Source organism: Notamacropus eugenii, chromosome 7 (genome assembly GCF_028372415.1).
Source record: "Notamacropus eugenii isolate mMacEug1 chromosome 7, mMacEug1.pri_v2, whole genome shotgun sequence".
Classification (NCBI taxonomy): Eukaryota; Metazoa; Chordata; class Mammalia; order Diprotodontia; family Macropodidae; genus Notamacropus; species Notamacropus eugenii.
The window spans coordinates 81,660,768-81,688,223 of NC_092878.1; the positions used below are offsets into that span (position 1 = coordinate 81,660,768).

The following is a 27,456-nucleotide window of genomic DNA, read 5'->3' on the forward strand; positions in this document are numbered from 1 at the left end:
GAAGTCGCAATGGGATGTCCTGCTAAAGACATGACAGCTAGACAAGTGTATTTGGAACTGGGAAAAGAGGTCAGGGCTGGGGATAAATGGTAATATTATCTAAATGGAAGTCATCACAAGAGCTAGGGGAGTGAATAAAATTAATAAATAAGAAAACAGAGAGAGAAGAGATGAATTCCAAAAAAAGAAGCTTCACAAAGGAAGGGAAACCACCATAGGAAAAGGTAACACAATGACCGCAGAGGTAGAAAGAGAGCTAGCATGGAACAGCTCATGGAAGCCAAGAGAGGAGAGCATTAAGAAAGAGTTGTAGTCATTGGTGTCAAATAGCAACAAGGTCACGAAAGATGAGGACTGAGAAGAAACTACTGAATTTGGAAATTAGATCAGGCCAGTAGAGACCTTGGTAAGAGCTGTTTGTCCAGAGTGGTAGGCATGCAAGATCGATTGCTAGAGGCTGATGAGTTTAACTGGTGGTAGTAAAGTGAATATGAAGCTTTCCTAGAAGTTGAAAGGAAAAGGAGAAGAAGAAAAAGGGATCTTAGCCTGAGGCAGGAACAACATCAAACAGAAAATGGTATTTTTAGGATGGGAAAACTTAAGTGTATTTGTAGGCAATTGGGAAGAAGCCAGTGGAGGAAAAATTGAAGAGTCCAAAGAGAATAGAGAGGATCATTAAATCAAGGCACAGGATGAGACAAAGGATTAAGGTTGTATTTGACAAAGGCACCTTGTCCTCTCATTACAAAGGGCAGAAGGAAGAGATTCCTGATAATAAATAGTAGTTCAGAGTAGCAGAGTAGAGAAGCTCCTGCCAAATTTTCTGCTAAATAGTTTGATTCTGTAAACATAGAGACAGAAATGTGTAGAAAGACAGATAGATAGATAGATAGATAGATAGATAGATAGATACATACATACATACATACATACATACATACTTATCTCATCTCATTAGAATATAAGCTTTTTTTCATTCTTTTTATTTTTAACCCCAGTCCCTTGCACAATGCTTGATATATAGTGAGTGTTTAATTAATATTTGTTGATTAATTGTTGAAATATGTAAGTAAAAGCAGGAAGAGAAATTATTCCTTAAGAATTTGACTGAAAACTTTTTAATTTAAAAGATCCTTTTTTATGACTGTCATTCTCTGGTTTGTCTTTTTTTTTTTTTAAATAAATTAGAGCGGTTGGTTTTTTTCCAGTTTCTTAACAGAGTACCTTCATTTCACACTTGTGGACTGACCTAATCTCTGTTTCTTTCCAGAGGAGATTTGTACCCTGGTCATTGCAGAGACTTTTCCTGAGGATGCAGGAATCTTCACTTGTTCTGCAAGAAATGAATATGGAACTGTAACCAGCATGGCAAAGCTAGTTGTCAGCTCAGGTACATGACCGATGGGGAAACACAGAGTTTCTGCACCATGATGTCAGATCACTGCTTGTGGCAGCATGCAGAGTTCTAACTAATTACTTTAGAAGACAACTACAGTACTTCAGGAAACAGTTCTCCAAGCATCCTGGCTGCTGCTCCTATGTTATCTCTGCTAAAGTCTTACTCATTTCTCCTAACAGGCAACTTTAGAAATGGGAACAAAAGCCATTTTTGATGGGGAGGCATGGAAATAGGAAAGGAGCTTTCAAGGCCATGTAGTAGCAATAAGCACACACACACACACACATAAAAACTCTGTAAAGTATTATACAAAAGAGTATTACCATTGGTCTTTGAATCTAGAGATTTCCATTTCTGCCCATTTCTCTTTCTGCAAAATAGGGATAATAATTTTCATTCTACCTGCCTCATGGTTAGTTCCGAGGAACATGCTTTGCAAATCATTAAAATACTATAGAAATGTTGTCCAGGATTATAGCATCATGGGAATTTAACTTAGAAACTCAGAAACTAATGGATCAGATTCTGCTAACATTTAACAGCTGAAGCTGAGGCAGCAGGACACAATGAAGCAGCCACACAGGAGATCCAGACATACGTGTAACTGAGTGTAAATAAAACTTCCGGAAAGAGAAGCATAAAAAGGGAGCTAATGTGAGAAGACAGAAATGATTTTTTTTAATCTATGAAATTAAATTTCATCAGAAACTAAATACAGCCATTCTATGAAGAGAGTAGCATGGTTTATTGCTTCTGTTTGGAAAAAAAGACCCTAAGGATATAGGGGCAGCTAGGTGGTGTGGTGGGTAGAGCATTGGCCCTGGAGCCAGAAGGACCTGAGTTCAAATATGGCCTCAGACACTTGCTAACTGTGTGAACCTGGGCAAGTCACTTCACCCCAATTACCTACCCCAAAAAATGAATGTCAAAACACAATTCAAATGGCCAAAGTTGGTGCTGAAGAAAAGATTTGAGAAGGTACCTTTCCCTACTTCTTTTCAGATGTGAGAAGTTATGGGTGGGGAGCACTAAATATAATGTCAAACTTTTTCAATCTGTTGGTTAGTTTTGCTGAGCTGGTCCTCCCTACCTCCCTTTTAAAAAATTCTTTCTTATAGGAGATTTCTCTCTGGGAAGGAAGATGAGGTGGGAACAGGAACAGGAAATGTTGTAAATATAAACTCACAAATACGTCATTTAGTGTGAAAACAATTATTTGCTCTTAGTATTTTATTTCAGCCTAAGTATTCATTACATTGCCTACCTTTCTGAAAACTTCCATACTTCTCAGTCTCCCCCACAGTGCCTGCCTAGCATAGTGTTTTACACACAGTAGGCCATCAATCAAGATTTTTTTTTTATGAATTGGAGTGGCACTGGACATTCTTTTCGGATTGATTCCTGGAGAATGGGAACTTGGTGCTAGGTGGCAGCAGAGACAAGATAAAAAGAAGTAAAGAGCTAGGAGAATGGTGATTGTGATTTCCGTGGCTCCTCTCAGTTAAGAGCCAAAAAACAAGGCCCAGCACAGCATGGGAGGAGTTGATATGAATGAGTCATTCTTCAAATCCAGCCTCAGATGGAAGGGGTCAAGCCTGATGGAAGGATTAGAGTAGGTGAAGTAGGCACTTCCACCAACATACTAGGCACATTATAGGATGACCCCAGCAATAATAGCTAGTAGTCCGGTACCTAGAGTAAACTCAGTGGTGGTGGAAACAGAGATGTGGAGATAGTCTAGTTCTACTGAGAGAGAGGTCTCTACTGAAAGAGGGAACAGAACATGGCCCAGCCAGGTTAGGCCAAGGGGAGAGTTCATCTGTGGTGTGGATAAACACTGGTATCCCAGCACAATGAGAGTTAAAGAGGACAGTCTGACCAGGTTGAATGAGGTCATGCTCAAGTTTTGGGACAGGGGTGTAGCAATGACTGGCAGGGTCCAGAGCCCAACAGAAGAAGAGAGGCAATCACACTGTAAGGTTGGGGGTCAGCAGCTGACCGTAAAGCAAGGGAGAAGCAAGCTGGAAGAGCATCATGGGAGGGAATTCCACATTCCTCCCTCCCCTCCATGGGTGTGGGCACCCTCAGACAAAGCCTCAGTGTCCCTACCTTAAGGGCCCTGTGAATATGGACATATGGAATTATTGTCATGAGATCTGTGGCCTTTCCCAGTGCTTGACCTGATGTGACCCCCCCTATATACCACCACAATCAATCAACTTCTATAGAACACTTTGGCCAAATGTAGATGTTTCAATTACATGGACTAGGTTTGCTTTGAGATCTGAGATCCTTTAACTGAATTCTTCAGCTTCTCCACATGTAAAATGGGGAGAATACACACTCCCCATACCCCAGAACTTTTCTAGTTCTTGGGAAGCCTGTGTTAGCAAGGCACACTGGGTTTGGTTAATCAGATCCATGGAGGGGTATAGAGGGAGTACAGAGCAGTGTTACCAGACCTGTCAATTTCAACTTTGTAACGTCTCTCAAATGTGACCCCTCCTTTCCTCTGACACTGCCACCACTGCTGTGAAGGCCCTCAAGCCTATACTATTGCAATAGTCTGTTGGTGAGTTTTGTTTGTCAGGCATTGTGCTGAGTGCTTTACAATTTTTATGTCATTTGATCCTCACCACAACCCTGTCGAGGTAGGTGCTGTTATTATTCCCATTTTACAGATGAGAGAACTGAGCAAACACCCCAGGTCCAGCATCCTGTCCACTTTGCCACCAAGTTGCCTGCCTCAAGTCTCTCCACAATCTGATTCATCCTCCATTCAGCCACTAAAATGATTTTTCCTGAAGTCTAGGTTTGACTATGTTACCTCCCAAGCTCAATAAACCTCAGTGGCTCCCTTTTACCTCCAAGATCAAATACAAAATCTTCTATTTGCCTTTCAAAGCCCTTCATAACCTAGCCCACCCCACCTCCCTCTTCCAATTCTCTCACATCTTACTCCTCACTATCTACTCCAAGACACCTTCTCTCTAAGCTCTAGGTGTCTTCTCTGGCTACTCCCCATGCCTGGAATGCTCTCCCCCTCCATTCTGCCTACTGGTTTCTCTGGCTTCCTTTGTATCCCAACGAAAATCTTCTATTACAAGAAGCCTTTCCCGACCCCTTTTAATTCTAGTGTCTTCCCTCTCTTAATTATTTCTTATTTGTCCCATATTGTAGATTGTTTGGATGTATTTGTTTGTTGTCTCCACCACAAGATTGGAAGCTCTTTAAGGGCTTTAATCTTTTAAGACTGCCTTTTGCCTCTTTATATATTCCCAACATTTAGCCTAGTGCCTGGCACGTAGTAGGTACTGGAACAAATGTTTATTAGTTGATTTCATTAGTGTATTCAACAATGATCAAATTCTATTTTCAGCCTTTGTTAGACATTTCTGCATCCTCTATTGCTGCTAAACAAGCAGTAGCTGGTTTCCCTTTACAAAGACATAATCTGAAATCCAGTGGTCATTTGAAGCAAACGTGGAAGTTACCAAAGTCCTTCAGGAGAAAAATCCAACTGGTATTGTCTGGAGATCATGCAGGCGCAGTGTAGTCACTTGTCCTTTGATGGATTAACAGCATTCAATGTTTGTAAAAAATCTTGTATAGTGTGAAAATAACTTCTTGGAGTTGCAGTGTCTTATTTTTTTCCCTTTCTTCTTTTTTCTTCCCTTCCCTCCTTCCCTTAGCCAACATGGAAAACTGTGGCCATGATTTCATAAGACCATCCAACAGTGATGATTTCCAACATGATCCACCTCCCCCTCCACCTTTAGAGATCAATTCCTTTGAGATGACTCCAGAGAAACCTCTAGAAAACCAGCCAGTGTCCCACCCTGAGCTTGGACCAGGCATGGCAGCCCTTCAATTGCAACTCAACTCTGCCAGAAGGGAAACCAATGGCATCCATCTGAGCCATGAAGTAAATGGACTGATTAATGGCAAAGCAAACAGTAAGAAATCTGCCCCAAAGCCAGCTGTCCTGCTTTCGCCCACAAAGGAGCCACCTCCACTGCTTGCCAAACCAAAACTGTGAGTGTTTTCTGCATGGTTTTATAAAATCCTCCTCATTTCTAAATTCTCTACCTGGTCAGAACTAAAACTGCCTGGAAGCAATTATCTGGTGAATGAACCACTTGGCCAGAATAGTTCCTTCCTTGGCCGTCAAGCCAGTGAGTCTTTCCACTGCTTCTCCCAGTCTGCCAGGGGGCAAAAGGTCTGGGACAAGTCAAACAAAATAAATAACGAAGAGTAAGGGATGTAAATGGGAGACTTAAAACTCTAGGGGATTACTCTGCCTTTTTGCCTGAAAAGATTCCTTCTGCAGAATCAGTGAGCTGCATATGCTAGGGTTCAGGCTAGGCTGTAGGCATGTCCTGGTGGTCTTGTAAACAAAAGTGTGATCTGTGGAGCAAAGATGATTTTAAACCTTCCCATGTTTTTAAAATTATAAATCCTCTAGAATCGAACAACTGGGAGGAAACCTAAATATTCTATCAAAGAATGAGGGGCAGAGGGAAACTTAATCATTGGGATTAGAAAATTGTGTCCTGAATATGAATATCAGCTAAAGAATGAAAGGCGTGCTTAGAAATATAGCATGGCCCTGGATCTTGGACAGGAGAACAAGACCTGGCCAAGGTCCTGGCAGACCTGGAGGTAGCCCAAGGCCTGATGTGTTAAGAGGGTCCAGAGCATGTTGTATATCTTAATGATATATCTTTTCTTATCTTTTTGGATGGAATCTATGACTTCATCTTTGTAGGCAGGTCTGTTTAAAGAATTTCCTCTACCCAAGCAATTCAGCATCTTCTCTACAACTTAGAGTTCTAGAGCATTTCTTGGAGATACTGGTTGGTTGTTTGTTGTCCTGTGTTCTCAAAGAGGACCAAAATGACATCGCTGTGTTAGAGTCAAGTTACAGTGTGTCCAACTGACTGATCAGACCAATATGAGCTTGGAGTACTGTACCACAGGTTGAGTACAAATAGTCCATGAGAACATTTCAGGTGGATTCTTTAAATCTGAACATCTCATGGTTAAGTAACTTGCCTAAGGTCCCTCAGCCTATATGTCCCTTTGAACCTAGGCTTTTTCCCATCACTATGGTATGTTCTCTATCCATTATGCTATCCTTCCTCTCAAGAAATGCTGTATTTTATGGAGATAAATACTCACTTTGGTCATAGGTCACAGAGTTACAACTGAAAGTTCTACCTGAGGTCAACTAGTCCAACTTTCTCAATCATTTTGAAGATGAGGAAACTGAGTCTCGAGTGACTTCTCCAAGATCACATAGGTAGTTCATGTCAGAGGATTTGAAACTAGACCCTCTGATTCTGGAGCCAATGCCTTTTCCACCAGACCTCTAGCATACCAACAACCTTACAGCAGCCTCAGGTCCAGCTCTGTTCATGTTCTTTCTCATATATAGGGAAGGGGAACAAGAGAGAATTTTTTTTCAGCATGTTCTATTTACCTGGAACTGTGCTTAGCATTTTATAAAGAGTATATATACCTCCTCCACAAATGGTGGTCTCTGGCTTAGGAAATTCTTGAACTGAGTCTTTCCCCAAATGCCACCTTCACTTTTAATTTCCGTTATTTTCTTAGAATGATAAACTTTGTATAAACTGTTTCCATTGGCACCACTCAACCAAGAGCTATTACAAATGAAGCCATTCTAAAGCCAGAGAAAAGGAGAAATAAATGAAGGAACAAGGTCACAGTAAATCTTCCATCATGGCACAGCAACCTTGAATTGCTAATCTGATGTAGGTCAGTGGAAAGAATAAGATTCCTTCAGTATGTGTATATATTGAATGAGCTCACATTTTCATGAGAGTAAACCATTGAATGTTCCCAGCTCTTCACCCCATGAAAGTTGGAAAACCAGACTCTTTTGCTTGGTTTTATTTCTGTTTTGTTTTGGTCTTCATTTTTTTCTTCCCCATGATATTCCCCAGACTATCACTGGACTCCAACACCAATCATTTCTTAAGAATCCAAGAGAGCTGAGAGTCAAAGGTGTGCCATGAGACAAACTTGTCAAACTGTATGCAAAACAGCAGTCAGAACACCTTCCTTTTATCAGTAAATAGGTAGACAGTTACAAAATAAAATGTAGGGATCCAGAAGAGTAGTATGCACCATGATTACAACAATGTAAAGGAAAAGGTCAGTGAAAGAAGGCTGATCTCTTGAGTGATAGAAAAACCAGCAATGGTCCCAGAGAACAAATATGGAAATGTAGCTTCTTTCTGTCAGTAAGGAAACTAGAGACTACTAGGACAGACAACTGCAAAATCAAAGAAGCTCACTGCAGTTGCTTGTTTTTGCTTAATTATTTTTTCCTTTTACAAAGGAGAGTTCAAATTGGGGTGGGGATAGAGATATGTGCAGAAATTACTGTAATGTGAAAACAAAAGACACTAATAAGATGCATTTTAACACAAACGAGTTGCAAGCTCATTCAAGGATATGGAGTTTCCAAAAGCTAACCATCCTCTTCTTAATATACCCTTCAATGGAAATTCAGATTAAAGAGCTGTTAAGCATATTGTTAAACAGTAGAGGCCAAGGATTTGGATTGTGTTACAAATTTTGGAGAATAATCTATGGATGACTTTGTATACTCCTGTAAACACTTTTCGGTGTTGAACATCTGAAATAATTTTAGGTAAACAGGCTAAGGAATATGATCTCTATGAGAGGATGAACTTAAAAGTAGACTAATCTTTCATTATTCCTGGCCCTAGAGCTGGGAGGGATGTCAGGGGCCAGCTTGTCCAGCCACCTTGTTTTACAGATAAAAAAACTAAGGCGCAGGTGGGTAATATGATTTGCTTAATTCACACAGATAAAGTGTCAAAGGAAGGAATTGAATTGACTCCAGATCTCTAACTCCAGATCTGATACACTTTCTGCTTTACCATATTAAAAAAAGACTGCACACAGTGGGGCTGGCCCCTTGAATAAAGCTTCTTTCATAATTGTACTTCAAATGTATATTTTACATTATTATCTGAGGGAAGTTCTGATCCTGGCATAGAGAGAAGGGCGAATGCATTTTAATAAGCCAACCTTGCCTGTGCTTTTGATTAAGTGAAATATATCTTCCTTAGCAGTTATTTTAAATTGAGTATAAATCAGAGGAGCACAAACATTGGGAGTTGTTAACAGGCATTAACTGTCCCTCTTATCTACAGAGTTCAAAAATGCTTGGCTTTGAGTTCTGATTGTGGGGATGTTCATGTGGATGTGATTTCTTTCTTCGGAGTGTTTTATTATTTTTTTTTTGCTATGTCTACGAAAAGCAGACAAAACAATTTTGTGGTTGTTAAGAGAGAAGGATGAATGGCTTAAATACAAGTTTCTAGAATGACATCATGAGTTGCTTGTGACTTAGATTTTAAACATGCACTCAGGTATAGATGAATGAGACTTCAGTTTCCAAAGTTAGCTATTAATGTTTTTATATGAAAATCCAGAAAGAGAAAAACTTCATCTCTAGCGACTGATATGAATTTCCAAATAGAGCTATTAACCCCATAAAGTTCAAGCTTCAGAGAAATGACTGCTATGAAATGTGCTTCAATGTTCCAATACTTCCTTTCAAATTCTCATTCTATGACTGAATGGGAATAAGATTTAGCATCTGTCACTTCTTCCTTTTCATTTTTGGAATACGATTCAAAAGAATTACATTTTTACCTATGATAATTTTGGTCTAAGATCTCTCAGACATTTAATAAGAGCTGGTAGTAACATCCTCAAAAAAATTCCATGTTTTTTTAAAAATTCTAATTTTAAAAATTCTATCTATGAGTAAGAGAACTGAAATACAGCCACAAAATAGACTTGCAGCACCAGCATTTGAATGCTTAGTAATAACTATCGGTGATTAATTGATAATTCATCTTTTTACACAATAAAATTTGCCACTTGAAGGACACATGAAGTGAGAACGAATGGCTTGCTGTAGCTTTCTTTCCTAAATGATGCTGTTGCTATTTTCTTTCTTTCTCAGTAAGATCAGTACCTCACCTTACAGGGTACCAGCCACCTTAGTCGTCTTCACCTCTGATAATCACACTAATGGAAAGTAACAATAAAGAGCAGAGATAAATAGGGTTAGAACATTTGTTTCCTAAAAAGTACGGGAAGAATTGAAGGAATTGACCAAAAATCCTAGAATTTGGCTTATATATATTTAAAAATGGTCCCTTCTCAAAAAAAAAAAGTTCGTTAAAGTTTTTTTTCATTTTTTCCTAAAGCAACTTTAAAAAAAATAGATCTTCAGTCTCCTAATGCAAGAAACTCCTGGTATGGTGGTCAATATATTTTCTGCAGTTTGTTGTCTTAGTTGCCTGGGGCACTGAGATTGAGGAATTTGTCCAGGATCACATAGCCTGTATGAGTCAAGGTTGAGTCTCAAAACCCAAGTCTTCTCTACTCTAAGAATAACTCTCTATGTACTATGAAATAATATTTGAAAAGCACTTATTATAGTGCCTGTCAAATAATAAATACTTAATAAATGCTTTTTAAGATACCACTTTAATAAAGATGTCAGGAAATTAAGAAATAAAGAGAAACTAAAGAAGAGAGAAGAATCATGCATTCTTAGATCAACTTCCTGACTCATTCTCATCTAGCAGGTATATGGAGCCAATGGATTGGCCACAGTTGCAGATGTGCAGCTATGTATGTCATATATGTTAATGAATGTATGATGATGAGTTTCCTATCAAGCTGTCAGGGAAAAAGTCACTTTCAGTTATTTAGTCACTCAATATCTTTTCACTTGGCCTCATCCCTTGAGGTGTGAGTTACATGTGATGAAATTTCAGTCATCACACAAATGCTAGCTAGCAATCCTAACCTGGGATTTCTGTAATACTGACCACCTGCAACAGGACCCCAGGTTAGGGTTACATGCAGCACTCAAGGAGCATGTATTAGCATTATTTATGTTAGCCACTGTCAACAACTCAGCCCTATATACCTTCCATCACCTTCCATCACAGTTTACCTTCCTTTAGCCTAAATGTGACTTTTTTTTTTGGATCATAATCTAAATGTATAAAGCATTGTAGTTTGTAATATACTGCTATTCCTAATATTTCTATATTTGGGGGTCAGGCATTACAGATGGACAGTGAATTAGGCCCAGAATTGAATAGGCAGATCACATGTGGGGAAATTACACTGAACTTTAAACCATTTCAAGCTACTCCCTGAGACCCATCTTTTCAACCCACACACAAAAAATTTCTCCCAGTATTGCCCCTTTGTTGCACATCTTGGAATATTATCAACTCCATGGAATTCAAATTGAACCAAAAGGCAATGGAGAAAGGCACTGTGGGTGCAAACAGGCTGTAACGCATTTCCAGCAATAGCCTACACTAAAAATGGCATAAAGAAATGGGATGATTAGGAAATGAGGCATAGAAGTCATGTAGGAATAACAGATAGATGACTTTAGCATTCTATTGCTATCTTCAAAATGTAAAAAGACCTAGAAATGTCCTCTAGGATATTAAATGAGTCCTCTGTGAGTATCTGTGTAAGAATATGGACAAAAATCACTCATTCTAAGAAAGGCTGGATGGACTGGGATCCACTTCAATGGATGGAATACATATATTCATGAGATCTATTGGAAGGATTAAAGTATCTATGTACAAATAATATATATGTGCATACAGAGAGAGAGACACACACACACATGCACACATATATACGAATATATATGAAGTAAGTAAGACAGGACTTAATGTAGCAGCCAGTAAGAATATCCACTTGACTTTTTCCTCCTACTGAATGATACCTTTGAAGAGCAAAAATACAAACAGGAGTTCCAGGATTAGAACAGTAGGGGAAAAATCAAATAATGCAGGCATAATGAAGTATGCCCAAGACAAAGATCTTATTTTTCAAGGAGCTTACAGTGTGACATAACAAAAACCTACTATATTGAAGAAAACACAGTGTGTAGCATCTAAAGATGAAGAAGTAGATTGCACCCCCTCCGCACATACTCTATGATCTAGTGTACAGGTTCCTAAAGTGGGTGATACCGTCTCCTGGGAGGGGGCATGCTGTAATGATCCAAGGGGGCAGCAGTATTCTCTGGTGCAATTGTGGGGTGTTGAATAAAAATAAGGGGATGATGAAAGCATAAGGAAAGAAGAGAAGAAAATTTTGAAAAACCACCTTGTATGTTTCATCTTTTGTGTAAGAGTTAAAGTCATAGTGATTGCATTATTTTCCAAATAAACACACAAAATATAAGTTATAGCCAATCAGTGGTCAAGTCAGCTGACAGGTCTTCTCAAGCAAGTGTTAGCAGGCTAACATGTTTTGCATTGTTGGGAAGTCCAGCATGCATTGGCAGGAATATGTGCATGTAATGACTTGTTTACAATGTGATACTACATGTTTACAAGACATAATATTGCATCATCAAAATTTCAATGCAAGGGCAAACCACAAATTTATCATAAATTAATAAATTTCAGATGTGTCATTTTTTAAAAAAATATTTTGTATTTTTTTGAAATGATGCAAATGTTAAAAAAAAAAAACCATTAAAGGGTTAAAGAAAGTAAATTTCCAGGTGGAAGCTGAACAATTTTTTTAAAGGGGGCGATAGGCTAAATAAGTTTGGGAACCTCTGATCTAGTGGCAGTGGTCTCCTTGTCATTCCCACGGCATGAAATGTCCCCTTTCCTTTTCTCCATCTCTTGACTTCCCTTGATCCTTTACCTAAAATCCCACCTTCTACAATGCCCCTTTCCCAATTTTGATTATTTCTGATTTATTTTATGACTTAGATGTAGATAATTTTGTACATGCTGAACCCCCCATTAGACTGTGAGCTCCTTGAGAAACTGAAAGCAGGGACTATCTTACATTTCTTCATATCCCCAGTGCTTAGCACAGCATAGCAGGCAATTAATAAATGTTTGTTGACTGACTGACTGACTGTGCGAATTTCAATAAATCATTTCAATTCACTGGATCTCAATCTTCTCATCTATTTAATGAGAGAGTTTGGATTAGGTCTATGGTTCTCCCCAAGTTTCACTAAGTATGCCAAGAATCAAATAGAATTTACATTTGTATGAGTATATCGAGTATACAAAATTGAAAGTTTTTTGTTTGTTTTCATTTCTTATTTTCTTGGGTGGGTGGGTGGTAGGAGATACAAAAATGGGAGAGAAGGGAAACCAGGAAATAGAGAAAGAACAGTGTAGAATTACGTCCTTGTACTCCAGGAACATGACTGATTACAGATTAAAAAATGCTTATTCATCTCTTGACTGCCAATAACGTATACAACACCATAAAAGGGAAAGAAGCCTACACAAGGCATGCCCTGGAGTCTATGAGACTTGTCCTGAAATGCACACATGTCTACACATTTAAATCAGCAGCTAAGAGAGGTATGAGTGTAATCTCTTTTCTACTTTACCTTCTTTTCATTTCCTGTCTTCCCAACTCCAAGAGAAAAATGTTCCCACTCTTCCTGAACTTCAGAATGAAGGACCAGCCCTTCAAGGGAGGTAAAGTCTGTCTTATGTGCCTCCCCAACTTTTCCTTTCCGTGTTCTCCCTTCCTCCCTCTGCAGGGCTTCTTCACTCCTGTTATCAGCAAGGATTTATCTCATGAACATATTTACACTAAAGTGTTAGAGGGACTAGTGTTTATTCCCATTTGTGTTTGCACTTTAAAACCTCACAGAGGAAAATGTTTGGTTCAGAGGAAGAACACCATATAAATATACAATTTTCAACATTAAGGAAATAGACTTTTTTTCCGAATGGTGGGGCAGGGCTTGGTGACAGGATTTTAAAAGTGAAAGCCTTAAATGGAGACAGATTTGTGATTTCATTCCATAGGGGAGACTCCTGATATGGAAGCTCCTTCCACCAGTGTAGATAGTAACTCTTCAGTAACTTGGAGAAAGAGAACTTCTTGGGACCCTGTGAGGTTAAGTGACCATTTTGTAGTGATACAGATAGCCTATTGGAGAGACATGATATGAACCTGGGGCATCTTTACTCCAAGAATGGCCCTAGGTCTATTTTTTCACCACTGCTACAAGCTCTATGGCTGTTAATGCAAGAAAGTTGGTGACCAGGTAATAAATTTCTGCTTCTTTCTTATTCTTAATAGAATATGGGCTTCTACACAATGAATAAGTAGTCATCAGAGTCAGGAGAGGCACTGTGGAGTAGAGGAGTAGAGGTAGCCTGAATATCTATATTCAAAGGCCCGCCTCTGTCTGACATATATTGGCTGTGTGACCCTCAGCAAGTAACTTAACCTCTCAGTGCCCTAGAAAACCCTCTGATGAACCCATGAAATCCTAAGATGAGTAAAGAAAAAACTCACAGTACAAAGAGGTCTGAGATCTGCATTTAACTGAATAAAAGCTCACTGCCAGAAATCACACTACCTTGGAAAAATAAATAAGTCCTAATAAAAAAATTAAAAGTGTAAATTATATAGAAAATAAGCCCCTTAATGTCAGGCACTGCTTGAACTTTTGTGTTTGTAGCCAAGGCTCTTCATGGAGTGCCAGGCATACAGCAGGCACTCAATAAATAACTTGTTGAATGGAATTGAGTAAGTCATGTGCATAGGCTCTAAAGTCTGCAAGGCATTTTACATAAATTTTTTTCGTGAGCTTCACAGTAATTCTGAGATGTAGATACTACAAATTTTATTATCCCCATTTTACACAGGAAGAAACTGGAACTTCGAGACTGGACATGATTTGCCAATAGTCAAAGAAGCAATAAATATCTGAGGCAGGAGATGAACCCAGATTTCCCTTACTCCCGTCTAGCACACTTTCTACTTAGAAGTGTAGGCCACCCTGTATGTCTATTTTTACTATGCTGTGAAAAGAAAAAGAAAAGCAAAATAGAAGAAAGAGCTATTAGATAATTTGAATAAATTGAAATTGGGTCCACAAATATCCTCTCTGGAGTTTAGAGTCACACTATTCTTCTATTTCTTCCTTCTCTGTCTTTAGCCCTCAAATAACCACTATAACTAATAGGGTCCCATAATCTGGTTCTAAGTGCGTATGTGTATATGTTTTGAGATTTATGAGTTAAGAGACAGTGCTTGTCAATAATTTACCAAAACTCTACTATGCTTTCCACACTTGAAATATCCTTCACCTACAGTAATGGAAATGAAAGGTAGGAAGAAAGAAAGGAAGAAGGAAAAGAGGAAGGGAGGAAAAAAGGAAGAAAAAGTTATGTTCCTTTCTATCCCCATTCAATTTTCTCCAGAGGTGTACCATATCTAACTTTTCTAAAATTCTATTCACTTCCTTAATTTCTTTCTTGTTTATTTTGTAGTTAGATTTATCTAGTTCTGAGAGGGTTAGTTGAGGTCCCCCACTAGTACAATTTTGCTGTCTATTTCTTCCTGTAACTCACTTAACTTGTCCTCTAAGAATTCATATTCTATACTACTTGGTGCATATATGTTTAGTGTTGATATTATTCCATTGTCTATGGTACCTTTTAGCAGGGTGTAGCTTCCTTCCTTATCTCTTTTAATTATATCTATTTTTGCTTTTGCTTTGTCTTAGGTCAGGATTGCTACCCTTGTTTTTTTTTTTTTTTAATTCAATTGAAGCATAATAGATTCTGCTCAAGCCTTTCACCTTTATTTTGCGTGTATCTCTCTGCTTCAAATGTGTTTCTTGTAAACAATATATTGTAATATTATGGTTTTTAATCTACTCTGTTATCTGCTTTCATTTTATGGGAGAATTCATATCATTCACATTTACAGTTATGATTTCTGTCTTTCTCTCCATCCTAATTCCCCACCCTACCCCCATTTATCCTTTCTCCCTTTCCTTTCTCACTAGTGTTTTGCTTCTGACCACTGCCTCCTTCAGTCTTCCCTCATTTCTATCAGCCCCACTCCTTTTTTTTCCTCTTTCTCCAACTACTTCTGCCCTCCCTTCTATCCAACCCCCTCCATTTTCTTTCCACTTTCCCCTCCTACTTTCTGTAGGGTAAGATAGATTTCCATACCCATCTGAGTATGTTATTCCCTCTTTGAGTCAAATCTAATGAGAGTAAGGTTCAAACAATGCTCACCTGCCTCCCTTCTTTCCCTGTACTATAGGTCTTTATGCCTCTTCATGTGATGAAATTTATCCTTTTCTGCCTCCTCCTTTCTTCTTTTCCCAGTACAATCCTCCCCGCATCCTTCCCCCTTATTTTTTTATCATCAAGGTCAATTTATACCCACACCTTCTGTCTATGTATACCCCATCTAAATGTCATCATAAAGATACAGTTCTCAAGAGTTACAAGTATCATCTTCCCATGTTGGGATGTAAACACTTTAGCCTTATTGAATAACTTTCTGGGTTTTTTTTCTTTCTTGTTTACCTTTTTATGCTTATCTTGACTCGTGCCTGAAGATCAAATTTTCTATTCAACTCTGGTTTGTTCATCAGGAAAGTTTGGAACTTTTCTATTTCATTGAATATCCATCTCCTCCCCTGAAAGATTATGCTCAATTTTGTTGGATAATTGATTCTTGGTTGTAATCCTGGATTATCATAATCTAAACCCTGCTAGGTCCTACATAATCCTAACTCCATGATATTTGACTCATTTCTTTCTGACCACTTGCAGTATTTTCTCCTGGACCTGATAATTCTGGAATTTGATTACAATATTCCTTGGAGTTCTCATTTTGGGATCTCTTTCAGGAGGTAATCAGTAGATTCTTTCAATATCTATTTTACCCTCTGGTTCTAGGAGCTCAGGGCAGTTTTCCTTGATAATTTCTTGAAAGATGCTGTCCAGCTGGTTTTTTTAATCATGGCTTTCAGGTAGATCAATAACTCTTTAATTATCTCTCCTGGATCTATTTTCTAGGTTAGTTGTTTTCCCAATGAAGTATTTTACATTTTCTTCTATTTCTTCATTCTTTTGATTTTATTTGACTGATTCTTGATGTCTCATAGAGTCATGATCTTCCACTTGCCCAATTCTAATTTTTAAGGAATTATTTTCTTCAGTTAGCCTTTGCACCTCCTTTTCCATTTAGCCAATTCTACTTTTTAAAGAGCTGTTTTCTTCAGTCAATTTTTGTCTTTCATTTTCTCAACTGTTGATTCCCTCTTGTGTACCTCTCATTTCTTTTCCAAATGTTTTTCTACCTCTCTTGTTTGACTTTTAAATTCCTTCTTGAGCCTTTTTAAGAATGCTTTTTGGGCTTGAGACCAATTCATGTTCCCCTTTGAGGTTTCAGATGTAGGTATATTGACAATGTTGTCCTCTTCTGAGTTTTTGTTTTCATCTTCCTTATCACCATAGTAATTCTCAAAGGTCAAGGTTTTTTTTGGGTTTTTTTGCTCATGAAATTTGCCTATTTCCTGGGTTTTAAAGATGAGCTTTCCTGCTGAAGTACATGGGGCACTGTCTCAACCTTCTTTTGCTGATGTCCAGGGGTCTGGTTACTACCTTTGTGTGTTAGGGCCTTGGTTGCTGATAACTGGAAGTTGTAGGGATCTGGCAGCTTACCTGGTGTAGAGCTGGGGTCCTAGTGGTGGTTTCTGGCCAGGTTTTCTGCCTTTCTCTGAGGCTACACTAAAGCATATCTAGCCATTGGAGGATACCTGCCCACCCTGGGCTAAGTTGAAGCACATGAAGGTCCACTGCTACAGGACAATTGCCTGCCCACTGTTGCACCAGAGCACATGGAGGTCCAGCCTGCTGGCGGATGCCTGCCTACCCAGTGTACATGGTGTTTCTCAGAGCTGGAATCTGCTGGTTCCCCTGGCATGTGAGAGATTTTACTGTTGGCACTTGCCTGCTCCATCACCCTGAGGCTCAGGATATCCTGTTGGTTTGCTGAGATTGGGCTTGTTGCTGGCTTACTGAGATGCCTCCCATCCTAGACTATGCCCCCCTTTTACCAGTGGACCTTTCTTAACCAATCTTCCAAATTTCTAAGGCTAAAGGACTGCCCATCTTTCCATTGACTTTGCTGCTCCAGGATTTTTCCTCTGTCATGATTTTCTGGGTTTTTTTCAAAGGTTAATAAGGGAGAGAGACAGCAATTTACTGTTTACTGTGCCATCTTGGCTCCCAGAAGTTGCAAATACAGCACTTTCAACACAAATGCTTGACTCAAATCTGAGTATAAGCTAGGGGAAGCCAACAAAAAAAGGCGGGGGGGGGGGGGGGGGTGGAGATAGAAGCTGTTGCTTTCTATGCTCTCAGTTAAGAATACCCCTGATAGCTCTGGCTAACCCTTTACCCAGAAGTAACTCTAGCTCTGCCATGTTCAGTTTTCCTGTACCTTCTGCCTGGCCCCAGCCCCTAGCTCTGAACTTCCCACTTTACAATACCTTCATTACTCACATCCTTTCTGTCAGAAACTGAATGGATGCTGGTAATTAGCCTATAATCCCTGAGAGTGTGCATACTTTGGAGAAGCTGACATAAGCTGTTCAGTTTTTGGGACCCCTTCAAATACTTCCCTTATTTCTTTTCCATTCCCACCTTGTCAGCATGGGAAAGATGAGACAGGTGTGTTTTTTTCTTTCTTCAGATGGTCCATATCTCCCGGATATCCCCAGTTGTCAGTTGTCTCTGATACAATCAATCAGTTCAAGGTGTGTCTACTTGTCATGTTAACACTTCCATCTATTGCCAGCATTTCTGATGAAGGGCTGAAAGCTTCTGTGTGACTCCTTCCATATGCTGTTTATGTTGGATGGTTCCTCAAAATCCCATTTAGAGCTTATTCTCTGAACTGGTAACATTGAAAGTGTTAGTATTTAGCAAAAGGACATTTTTCCCCATCCTCTTTCTCCCATACTTCCTTGCTCAGAGTTCAAGATCTTATAAATGCTTCCATGGTTTCAACATTTGAACTTCAAGTCCTAATGATTTCCTGAGTTCTGTTTGGTAGGACCTCCAAGATTTTCTTTTAAAATCAAAAAGATAGACAAGACAGGAAGAAGACATTTGAAATCACTAGAGGAAAGATAGCAAATGTTATAAAGCAAATTTCTGTTCATCAGTCTTCTTAGAGAATATTCTGTGATGGTCATAAGGATATTTTTAAAACAAAAAACATTCAGCCACTTTAGTCTTTAAATGTATAATAAAACATAATAATCTTTGAATATTTTTAAAAATGTAGAAAATTCACCATTGTCTATATAGCAACTGAAGACTTTTCATTATAGATGGCGCCCGGAAAAGCCACCTCAAGATACTCTGTGAGTCTGCTATACTCAAAAAAAAAAAAAAAGCAAAAACTGTAGTACACAAGCCCCTACCAATATATTTACTTTTACCAGAGGACAGAATTCTTTCAGAAATAGGACATTTAACGAATAAAAGTAGCAATAAAACATGGTTCCACAAACCTAAGAGTATTCTGCCTCAAATACTCATACCACAAATGGGAAAGGTTGACTCATGTCAGGTTCATGTGGTAAGTTCATGTTGTCAGAGCATACATGTATAGGTACAATTCACATCTTTGCATTGTTCTGGAGATGGCCTGTTTCCCCCTGGGCATTGTTCTCTGCTGACCCTACACATCATTGTCACTTCCTGCTAGACATCATTTTAAGTTTTTGTGACTCCTTGCCTCTTTCTCATACCCTTTACTTGCCCTCACCTGAAGTCTCTATCCTGGGTTCTTGCCCAGAAGAGGTTAAGTGGGATTTCCTATATTTCTTGTAGCTTAAAGTCCATATATTAAACTTCAGCTCTTTTAGAAAAGCATACCTTACACATACCCAAGAAAGGGAACACTTTCAGATCCTACAGACTTATCCTCCAGGGCTCTTTTGGAACTACTACTAAATAATTAGAACTTATAGAAATTTAGTCTGTCTTTTGAACTTATTTCTCCCTACTGTCAGGATCGATGCTTCTATCCCAAATCTCTATCTGACCTGGAGTCAGTCAGGTCCTAACTGCTGCTCCTACTCAGTATTCCTACTCAAAGCATTTCATCGGACTGCATTCCAACAAACCCCATAGAACTATGGGGGTCTGAGGTACTATGCCTTTCCTCAGCCACCCAGATCCTCTGGGTCTTACCATATGAAAATCAAGCTAAACTGGGAGATTAATTGTTGTCTACCTTTCAACCCATTTTCATGTCTTTGTTATATATGTCTCACAGACAATAAACTTCTTAGGCTTTGAACCCTGCCCAACACCTCTCCTAAAGAGTCAACACTTAGAAGATGTTAAGAGTTAGAGTTGAAAGAAACTTTAAAGATTATCTACCTCATTTACAGATGAGAAAATTGAGGCCCAGAGAGAAGAAGCAGCTTCCCCAAAGGTTCACAGAGGCAATAAGTAACAAAGATAGGATGTGAACCCAACCGCCAATGGCACTGAATTCCATGCTTTTTCCATTATATCACAGAGACTTTTAATTATAAAGGGAAGAATCATTTTACTTTAACTATCTGCCATTAAAGGGTGTGGCTCTCTATCTTGGTTAAATGATTTTCAGTATGAGACAACTTTAGTTTTAGCTAATATATGAAGTAATTAACAGCACTGGTGTTGGGGTCATTTATAGGCCAAGTGAAAAAGGGATTTCATAGCAACAACAAGTCCAGGAAAAAAGAAAAAAAAAAGAAAAGGACATGGAAACAGACAAGATGACTTGTAGCTACTTTGTTAAAGTCAATATACACTTTTTTTTAAATGGTAAATAATGGTTTCACAATTTCACATGCAATCTTTTTTGTTGTTTTTCTGGAACATAGGATCATAAATTAAGAACTGGAAGAGACCTTTTAGTGTATTTGAATATTTGTGTTTATTAATGGTTGGCAAGTTTCATTAAAAAATGGAAACATAAATTCTAGTATCCTCCACGAAAAAATATATATGGATATAAAATAGTATACATACTCACAATGAATCTTTTGAAACCAAACAGATCACAGGATGATAATGACAGTGTGAAATTGATTATTTTGAAGAGACATGGAAAGATTTAGATGAATTGATACAGAGTGAAATGAACTGAACCAGAAGAATAATTTATACTTTAACATCAATACTATAAAAATGAAAAATTGTGAAGATTTTTTTAAAATTGTTGAAGAGTGAAATGAGCAGAACTGGAATGCCAGTTTATATACTCATAACAGTATCATAAAGACAAACAACTTTGGAAGCTCTAAGAACTATCTGTGATCAATACAATGACTGATTCCAGAATACCGAGGATGAAATATACCATCCACCTCCTCACAGAGAAGTGATACACTTAAGGTGCAGAAGGAAATATATGTGTGTTCATATACAGCCAAAGAGGAAACTTGCTTGGTTTAACTATGCATATTTGCTACTAGGAATTTGTTTTTCTTTTCTCTTTTTTTCAATGGGCAGGTGATGAGAAGAAGAAAAAATAAATTTCCATTAGTTAATTTTTGAGTAGATAGAAGGGTGCTACAGATGTGGAGTATTGCATGTGCTTTCAAATGAGGCACTGTACTATTACTTTTGCTTACTGGTTTCACTTGGGACAGTGGACTGCTCATGGAGTGAGACAATCTATAAATGTTTGCAATGTCAAAACAAAACATACCAATTAAAATTTTTTTAAATACACACATATATACACAATACACACAAACATCCAAACACACATATAGTGAATCTTTTGATGTCGGAGACCAGAAGATAATGACAGAGGAATCTTGGAATCGATCAAAGTTAGAATTTGGCTAGAGATCATTGATAAATATTATGTGATGGTGACTTTTTAGTTAATATGTTGATATAGGGTCCTTTTGAAAACAACCTCTCCCTGAAATTCAAAGTCCAATCAAGGTACTTCCTAAAGTAGGAAACTTTTGATTTAGAGAACATTTTGATATATCCTTCCCCGTGACTTTTTCATGTAAATATTGGCCCAGGCAAAGGGATACATTCTTAAGTATAAAGATAGTGTTTTGCTCATTTCTCGGTGCACATGATGTTTTAATTACCATTTCTAGGACAAATTATTTGAGTCTTTTATTCAGATGGTAAGCAAATATCCATTTAGGCAGACCTACATTATGCATAGAAATGTAACTTAAAATATATAACTGATAGGGTGTCCAAGCACAAAAGCCCATCTCTGCCTTTCATATACCTAGCAAAGAAAGCAAGGAAGGAAAAAATGTATGAAAACAGCTTATTTTTAAATTAATTTATGTATTTTAATTTTATTTTACTTTCAGGTTCTAATTCTTTCCCTCCCACTTCTACCTCCCCTCATTGAGAAAACAAGGAAATAAAATCCATTACAAACATGCGAAGTCAAAGATAACAAGTGGTGCAAAACAAATTCCTACATTAACTATATCTAAATATATGCATACATGTGTATGTACATGTACATATGTATTGTGCATGAATATATGTGTATGCATTGATTGATTGATTGAATCCTCTGTCTGCATTCTAAGTTTATCACCTCTCTATCTGGAGGGCCTCCATATCAGAATTACCAAGTCTTTCAAATTCAAAACACCTTTTTTTTTTTTAACCATAATCACTTCCTATTTTTATTATGCATTTAGAGGTTAAATGACTTGGCCAGAGTCACATGTCAGAGGCAGGACTTGAACTCAGCTCTTCCTAACTCCAAGATCAGTTCTGTATTTCCTCCACTAACCTGTGTCTCAGTCTCTGGATCCTAGGCAAATCATGAAATCCTGTTGGTTCTTTAGAATCTTTCTTGTTTTAGTTCTTTTGTCTCCATGCATTTCTAACAGTAAGCACCCCAACATAGACAGGGGGCCTACTACCACAGGTTCTTTGATCTGCTTCTCTAAAAGGAAAGGAAACCTTTGAGGGGTTAGCAATCACTTTAATCAAGCACAGGTCTCAGAGAAAATCAAAGCCAAAATTTCAGAGAAATCAAAAATCAACAGACATGCTTCCAAAATGTCTGATCATTAACATACATATATCTTTACCAGAGAGGGAACATCTGGATTTCTCAAAGCAGGGGGCTCCTTAGCAGCTTCCCAGAGTCTTCTTCTGGCCAAACAAACAAAGTAAAACCTCACCTTCAGAGTATTTATACACTTTTTAGAGCCAGAGAGAGGGTATAGCCGTCAGACCCAGTGCCTCAATAAAAAAGAAAAAAAAAACAAAAGGTACTTGGGATCCTCCAACAAAACAACTCCCCTAATTAAACTTCCCACAATGGGGAAAGATCCTCCTCAGTCACATTCAAATACAGGCTTTATACTTCTTCATTATACTAAAACAAAAACTTCAACAGATTGTATTTTACTTGCTATTACAGCATTAAAGTTGTCCTGTAAGTAGTTGGAAATTTAGGATTTAGACTTAAAGAATGAAGAAGTTGAGGGCGTGTGTGTGTGTGTGTGTCTGTATGTGTGTGTGTGAATCAGGAAGGATGCCAACATGGGGAGTAGAAGTGACCACAGTTGTAGAGAGTTCCAAGGGAGTTACAATCTTCAGAAGAAAGCAATATTTTAATTGGGCAAGTCAAAGGAGAGTTCAAATCCAGTGGTTAATAGATGAGGTTTGGCTTGTGGGCGTGTGGATAGGTGTGCTTAATGTGTATGTGAGAGTTCTCTGATGAGAAGACTAGAGAGAGGAGAGCAGATGACCAAAGACTGAGTCTTGAGTTTTGAGATAGAGTATGGAAAGATAAATAGCAGTTAGAAAAGGGGAACAAGAGGCAGGATAATGTAGAATACCAAAAAGTGCATGGTACATAATGTCACAAACTTGAGAGATCAAGGAGTATGAATTTTTCAAAGGTTTATATTTGAAGACTATCACTATGGTACACAGAAAGAACATCAGGTCTGCACTCAAAGAACCCAGATTTGGTTTCTGATTCATCCCACTTACCAACTGTGTGATGTTGGGAAAGTTGCTTAACCTTTCTATGCCTCATTGTCATCATCTATAAAAAATGAGGGGGTTGGACAACATGGCCTCTAAGGTCCCTTACAGCACTGAGTCTTGATTTATCCTATGATTCTGTGATCCTAACTTATGAGTAGTCATATAACGTAACTCTGACATAACAATTCTACAAAAATAAATGAATTCATCCGTGTGAGTATTTCCTTAACCGGTATAGACTACAGTTCTTTCATGCTTTAGTGAATTGCCATTGGCAAAAACAATCCATCATCTGACATGCTAGTGATGAGGGGTGCCTTTGATGTTACCTCTCCAAACATAGGCTGACCTCCAACCAACATCCACAAAATTAAATATTGGAATTGTATTCAAAGTTTTCAGTGGTTTTTAGGGCATGATGAGGCCTCACACTGTGTTGACATCACCTTCAAGAACCAACCCTGTATCATTATCATGTCATGATGAGTTATCAGTATGGAACTTTAATGGTGAGAAACCATGTTTTGGTATTGATGACAGGAGAATAATGCTGAATTGGAGGACAGACTAGTGTAAATTTGCTTTGAAGCCTAATTTACCAAAGATACTCTTTCATGTCCAATCTCAGTGAGTCAGAGGAGGAGTCATTATGCAATATATTGTCTATGTATATATGTATGTATGTATATATTGATTGATTGATTCCTCTGTCTGTATTCTAAGTTTATCACCTCTCTATCTGGAGGGCCTCCAAATCAAAGTTACCAAGTCTTTCAAATTCAAAACAGCTTCTTTTTTAACCATTTTCTATTTGTTTTAAGCATTTAGAGGTTAAATGGTTTGACCAGAGTCACATAGCTAGTATCAGAAGACTTGAACTCAGCTCTTCCTAACTCCAAGATCAGCTCTGTATCTCCTCAGATAGGATTAGTCAAGACACAGAGCTGTAGGGACCTTAGAGGCCATTTAGTGCAACCCTCTCATTTTTTATAGATTATGATAATGAAGCACAGAGAGGTTAAGCAATTTTCCCAAAATCATGTAAGTGGTAAGTGGGTTGAATCAGAATTCAAATCTGGGTCATTTGGGTGCAGACCTGATGTTTTTCCTGTGTACCATGCTGCCTCTCAACAAAAATGGATATATTAGGGCTGATATGAGATTCATGATCTGATGATTTGGGGCCTGTAACTACATTAGTTACTTATTTTCTCAGCCAGGTTTATTGAATTGGTTAGGTCCCAATTCCTTGAAGTGTGTCTGTGTCTGTGTCTGTGTCTGTGTCTGTGTCTGTGTCTGTGTCTGTGTCTGTGTCTGTGTCTGTGGTTTCACTTGCAGATCTATTCTGTATTCAGGACTATTCCAAAAAAGGAATTTCTCCAGTACTACAATAACTTAAGTCATTCCCTTCAGTATGATCCTTAACAGTTTCTTGTTGGCAAAGTGGATCTGCTTCCACTATGACCTTTAGAGTCTTATTTGAATGATTTATAACACTCTGGTGCAAAAGCTTAACCACACTATCATTTTTCCTGTTTCATTAAACTCATGCATTCAAGAGGTCTTCATTGAATGCCTACTATGTGCAAAGCCCTTTGCTAGAAAATGACCAAAAATTGAGCCTGGCCTCAAGGAGCCAAGTTAGGAGGTTGGGGAGAACTACATATAATTCCTGGAAGAATACCTGAGGTACAAGCAAAATACCATTTGTGTGAAATAGGGGAGGCTCTTATGAGAAGAAAAGATTTCCTCTAGTTTGGGAGAACATAGATGAGATGGCAGTTGAGTTAGGCCTAGAGAGACAAATCTTTACTTAGACTGAGAAAATCCAGGTATAGAACACATGAAAGGAAAAAACAGGGAATTTGGCTAAATCCAACAAATGTTTATCAGGTACCTATTTAGTGCCAAGAATATGGTGATATCAAAACAACAATAAGATGTGGCTAAGTGGCACAGTGGATACAGCACCAGCCCTGGAATCAGGAGGACCTGAGTTCAAATCTAGCCTCAGACACTTGATACTTACCAGCTGTGTGACCCTGGGCAAGTCACTTAACCCTGATTGCCTTGCAAAAAAATAACAATAATAATAATAAAATAGTTCCTCCCTTCAAGGAGCTTCTGTTCCTCTGAGAGGCAGGGATACAAAATGTACCTTGATAAATACAAACATATAATGGCTCAAAACAAGAGCTATGAGAAGATACTTCCACACCAATGCTTTACAAAGGTGAGAGGTCCACAAGTGTTCTCACATTCTCAGACTTTTTCAATGTATCAATCAATTAAACTGATTTTCCTTCTTTTTCTTTTTTAGTCTTAAAAAATACAAGTTATGTGGGATTACTCTCAGAAGGATAGACTAAAAGGGAGAAACTATGGTGAAATAGAAAAAAATACATCAATAAAAACGAATTAAAGCACAAAATGCATAGGTGCAAGAAACAGAATGTTGTATGGAGTGAAAAACTGGTAGCTGTGTATTGTGAGGGGAAGTCATGAACTAAGGCTGCAAAGATAAGTTGAAACAAGAACATGGAGATCCTTCAAACTTGTTATTTTGTTCTAGAGGGAGACTGAAGGTTTACAAGCAGGAGAATGGAGTCGAGATTGGAAAAAAAGGGAAGAGAGCCAGGAAAACTAAATAGGGAGTAATTATAATGGCCCAGCTATTGGTGGCCTTAACTAGGGCATTAGTCATGTAAGTACAAAGAAGAGGACAGATATGAAAGATGCTATGATGGTAGAGGCAATAGAGTTTGATAATTGTTTGGATAAAAGAATGAAATTTTTTTTGGAAAGTCAAAAATGATTCAGAGGTTACAGACATGGATAAGTGGGAAGATGATGATTCCCTCAACAGAAATAAGGATGTATGAAGGAGGGGAGAAGATAATGAATTGTATTTGGAACATACTGACTTTAAGAAGCCAGCAAGACATCCAAGTGAAGATATCTAGGATGCTAATGGACACTCAAACCTAGAGTTCAGGAGAGATAGAGCTAGATAGATAGAATTAGGAATCATCATAGTAGAGATCATTGAGCCCATGAGGATGAATGATATCACCAAGGGAAAGATTGGAGACAGAAGAGAAGACAGCTCAAGACGGACCCTTCAGGTGAGACAAAGCCTTAGAAGGTAAAATATAGATGATAATCTAGCAAAGAAGATTGGGAAAGAGCAATCATGTTTATAGAAGAGGAAGAAGTACAGTTTGACTGATCTATAGTGTAGAGAAAGTAGGTTGTTGAGAGAGTTATGGAAGATGTTTGGAGGGGACCAAAACATGAAGATTTAATAATCAAAATAAGAAGTTTGGACTTAATTACATAGATAATGGAAATATTTTTGAACTGAGGAAAGAGGGGAAGAATGCTATTGCAAAACCAGAGCAATTCTTTAGTAAAATGACTCTGGCAAAGACAAGTAGAATTGATTGAAAGATGAAGAACTTGGAGACAGTGAGGTTATTACAATAGACCAAACAAGAGTTAATATAAACTATGATAGTGTCATTGAAATTGGAATGGAGAAGATAGATCAGAAGAGATTGAGGATATAATATGAATAAAATTTAGGGGAAAATATTTTTAATTAGATTGTATTCCATCCAAAAGGAACCTGATTGGAGGCATGAAGGAGAGGGAAGAGGCAAAGATAACTCCAAAGTTTAGGTCTTGGCTGAGTGGGAATACAGAAATAGGAAAGTCAAGAGGAAGAATTGCTCTGGGAGGGAATATGTGCTCAGTCTGGGATGTATTCCATTAGAGTTTACAAATGGAGATGTCAGACAGACCTCTGTAACTGAGGCTTCTGAATGATAGATTGTAGGTGAAGATAGAGATAAATCACCAAAGGGTAACAAGGTACCAGGTCTTACTTCTGGACCTGGGAATCATGGGGAAGAGATGACATAGTTTCTTCTTGGAAAGAATTTAAAGGGACATAATGTTTTCAGAGGAAAGTCGGGTTTTAGTTAAGATGAGAAAGTTAAAGGAAAGCTCAGATTTAAGGTCAACAGTAGTGTGTGCACAATAGAATGGGATCTCATCTGGCTGGATGGAAAGGGCTATCTGTGAACTGTAGAAAGGAGAACTGAGTTGATGACCAATGAGATT

The 27,456-nt window shown here is 38.2% G+C and overlaps 1 protein-coding gene across 3 annotated transcripts in view; it reads left to right on the forward strand.

Moving 5' to 3' along the window:
- Positions 1 to 27,456, forward strand: part of PALLD (palladin, cytoskeletal associated protein) — a 554,902-nt gene that overhangs the window by 291,996 nt on the left and 235,450 nt on the right. For all 3 annotated transcript variants that reach the window (XM_072623162.1, XM_072623155.1, XM_072623156.1), the window contains 2 exons: positions 1,271 to 1,390; positions 5,092 to 5,434. In XM_072623162.1, the coding sequence (XP_072479263.1) occupies positions 1,271 to 1,390; positions 5,092 to 5,434 (463 nt within the window). The remainder of the gene's footprint in view (positions 1 to 1,270; positions 1,391 to 5,091; positions 5,435 to 27,456) is intronic.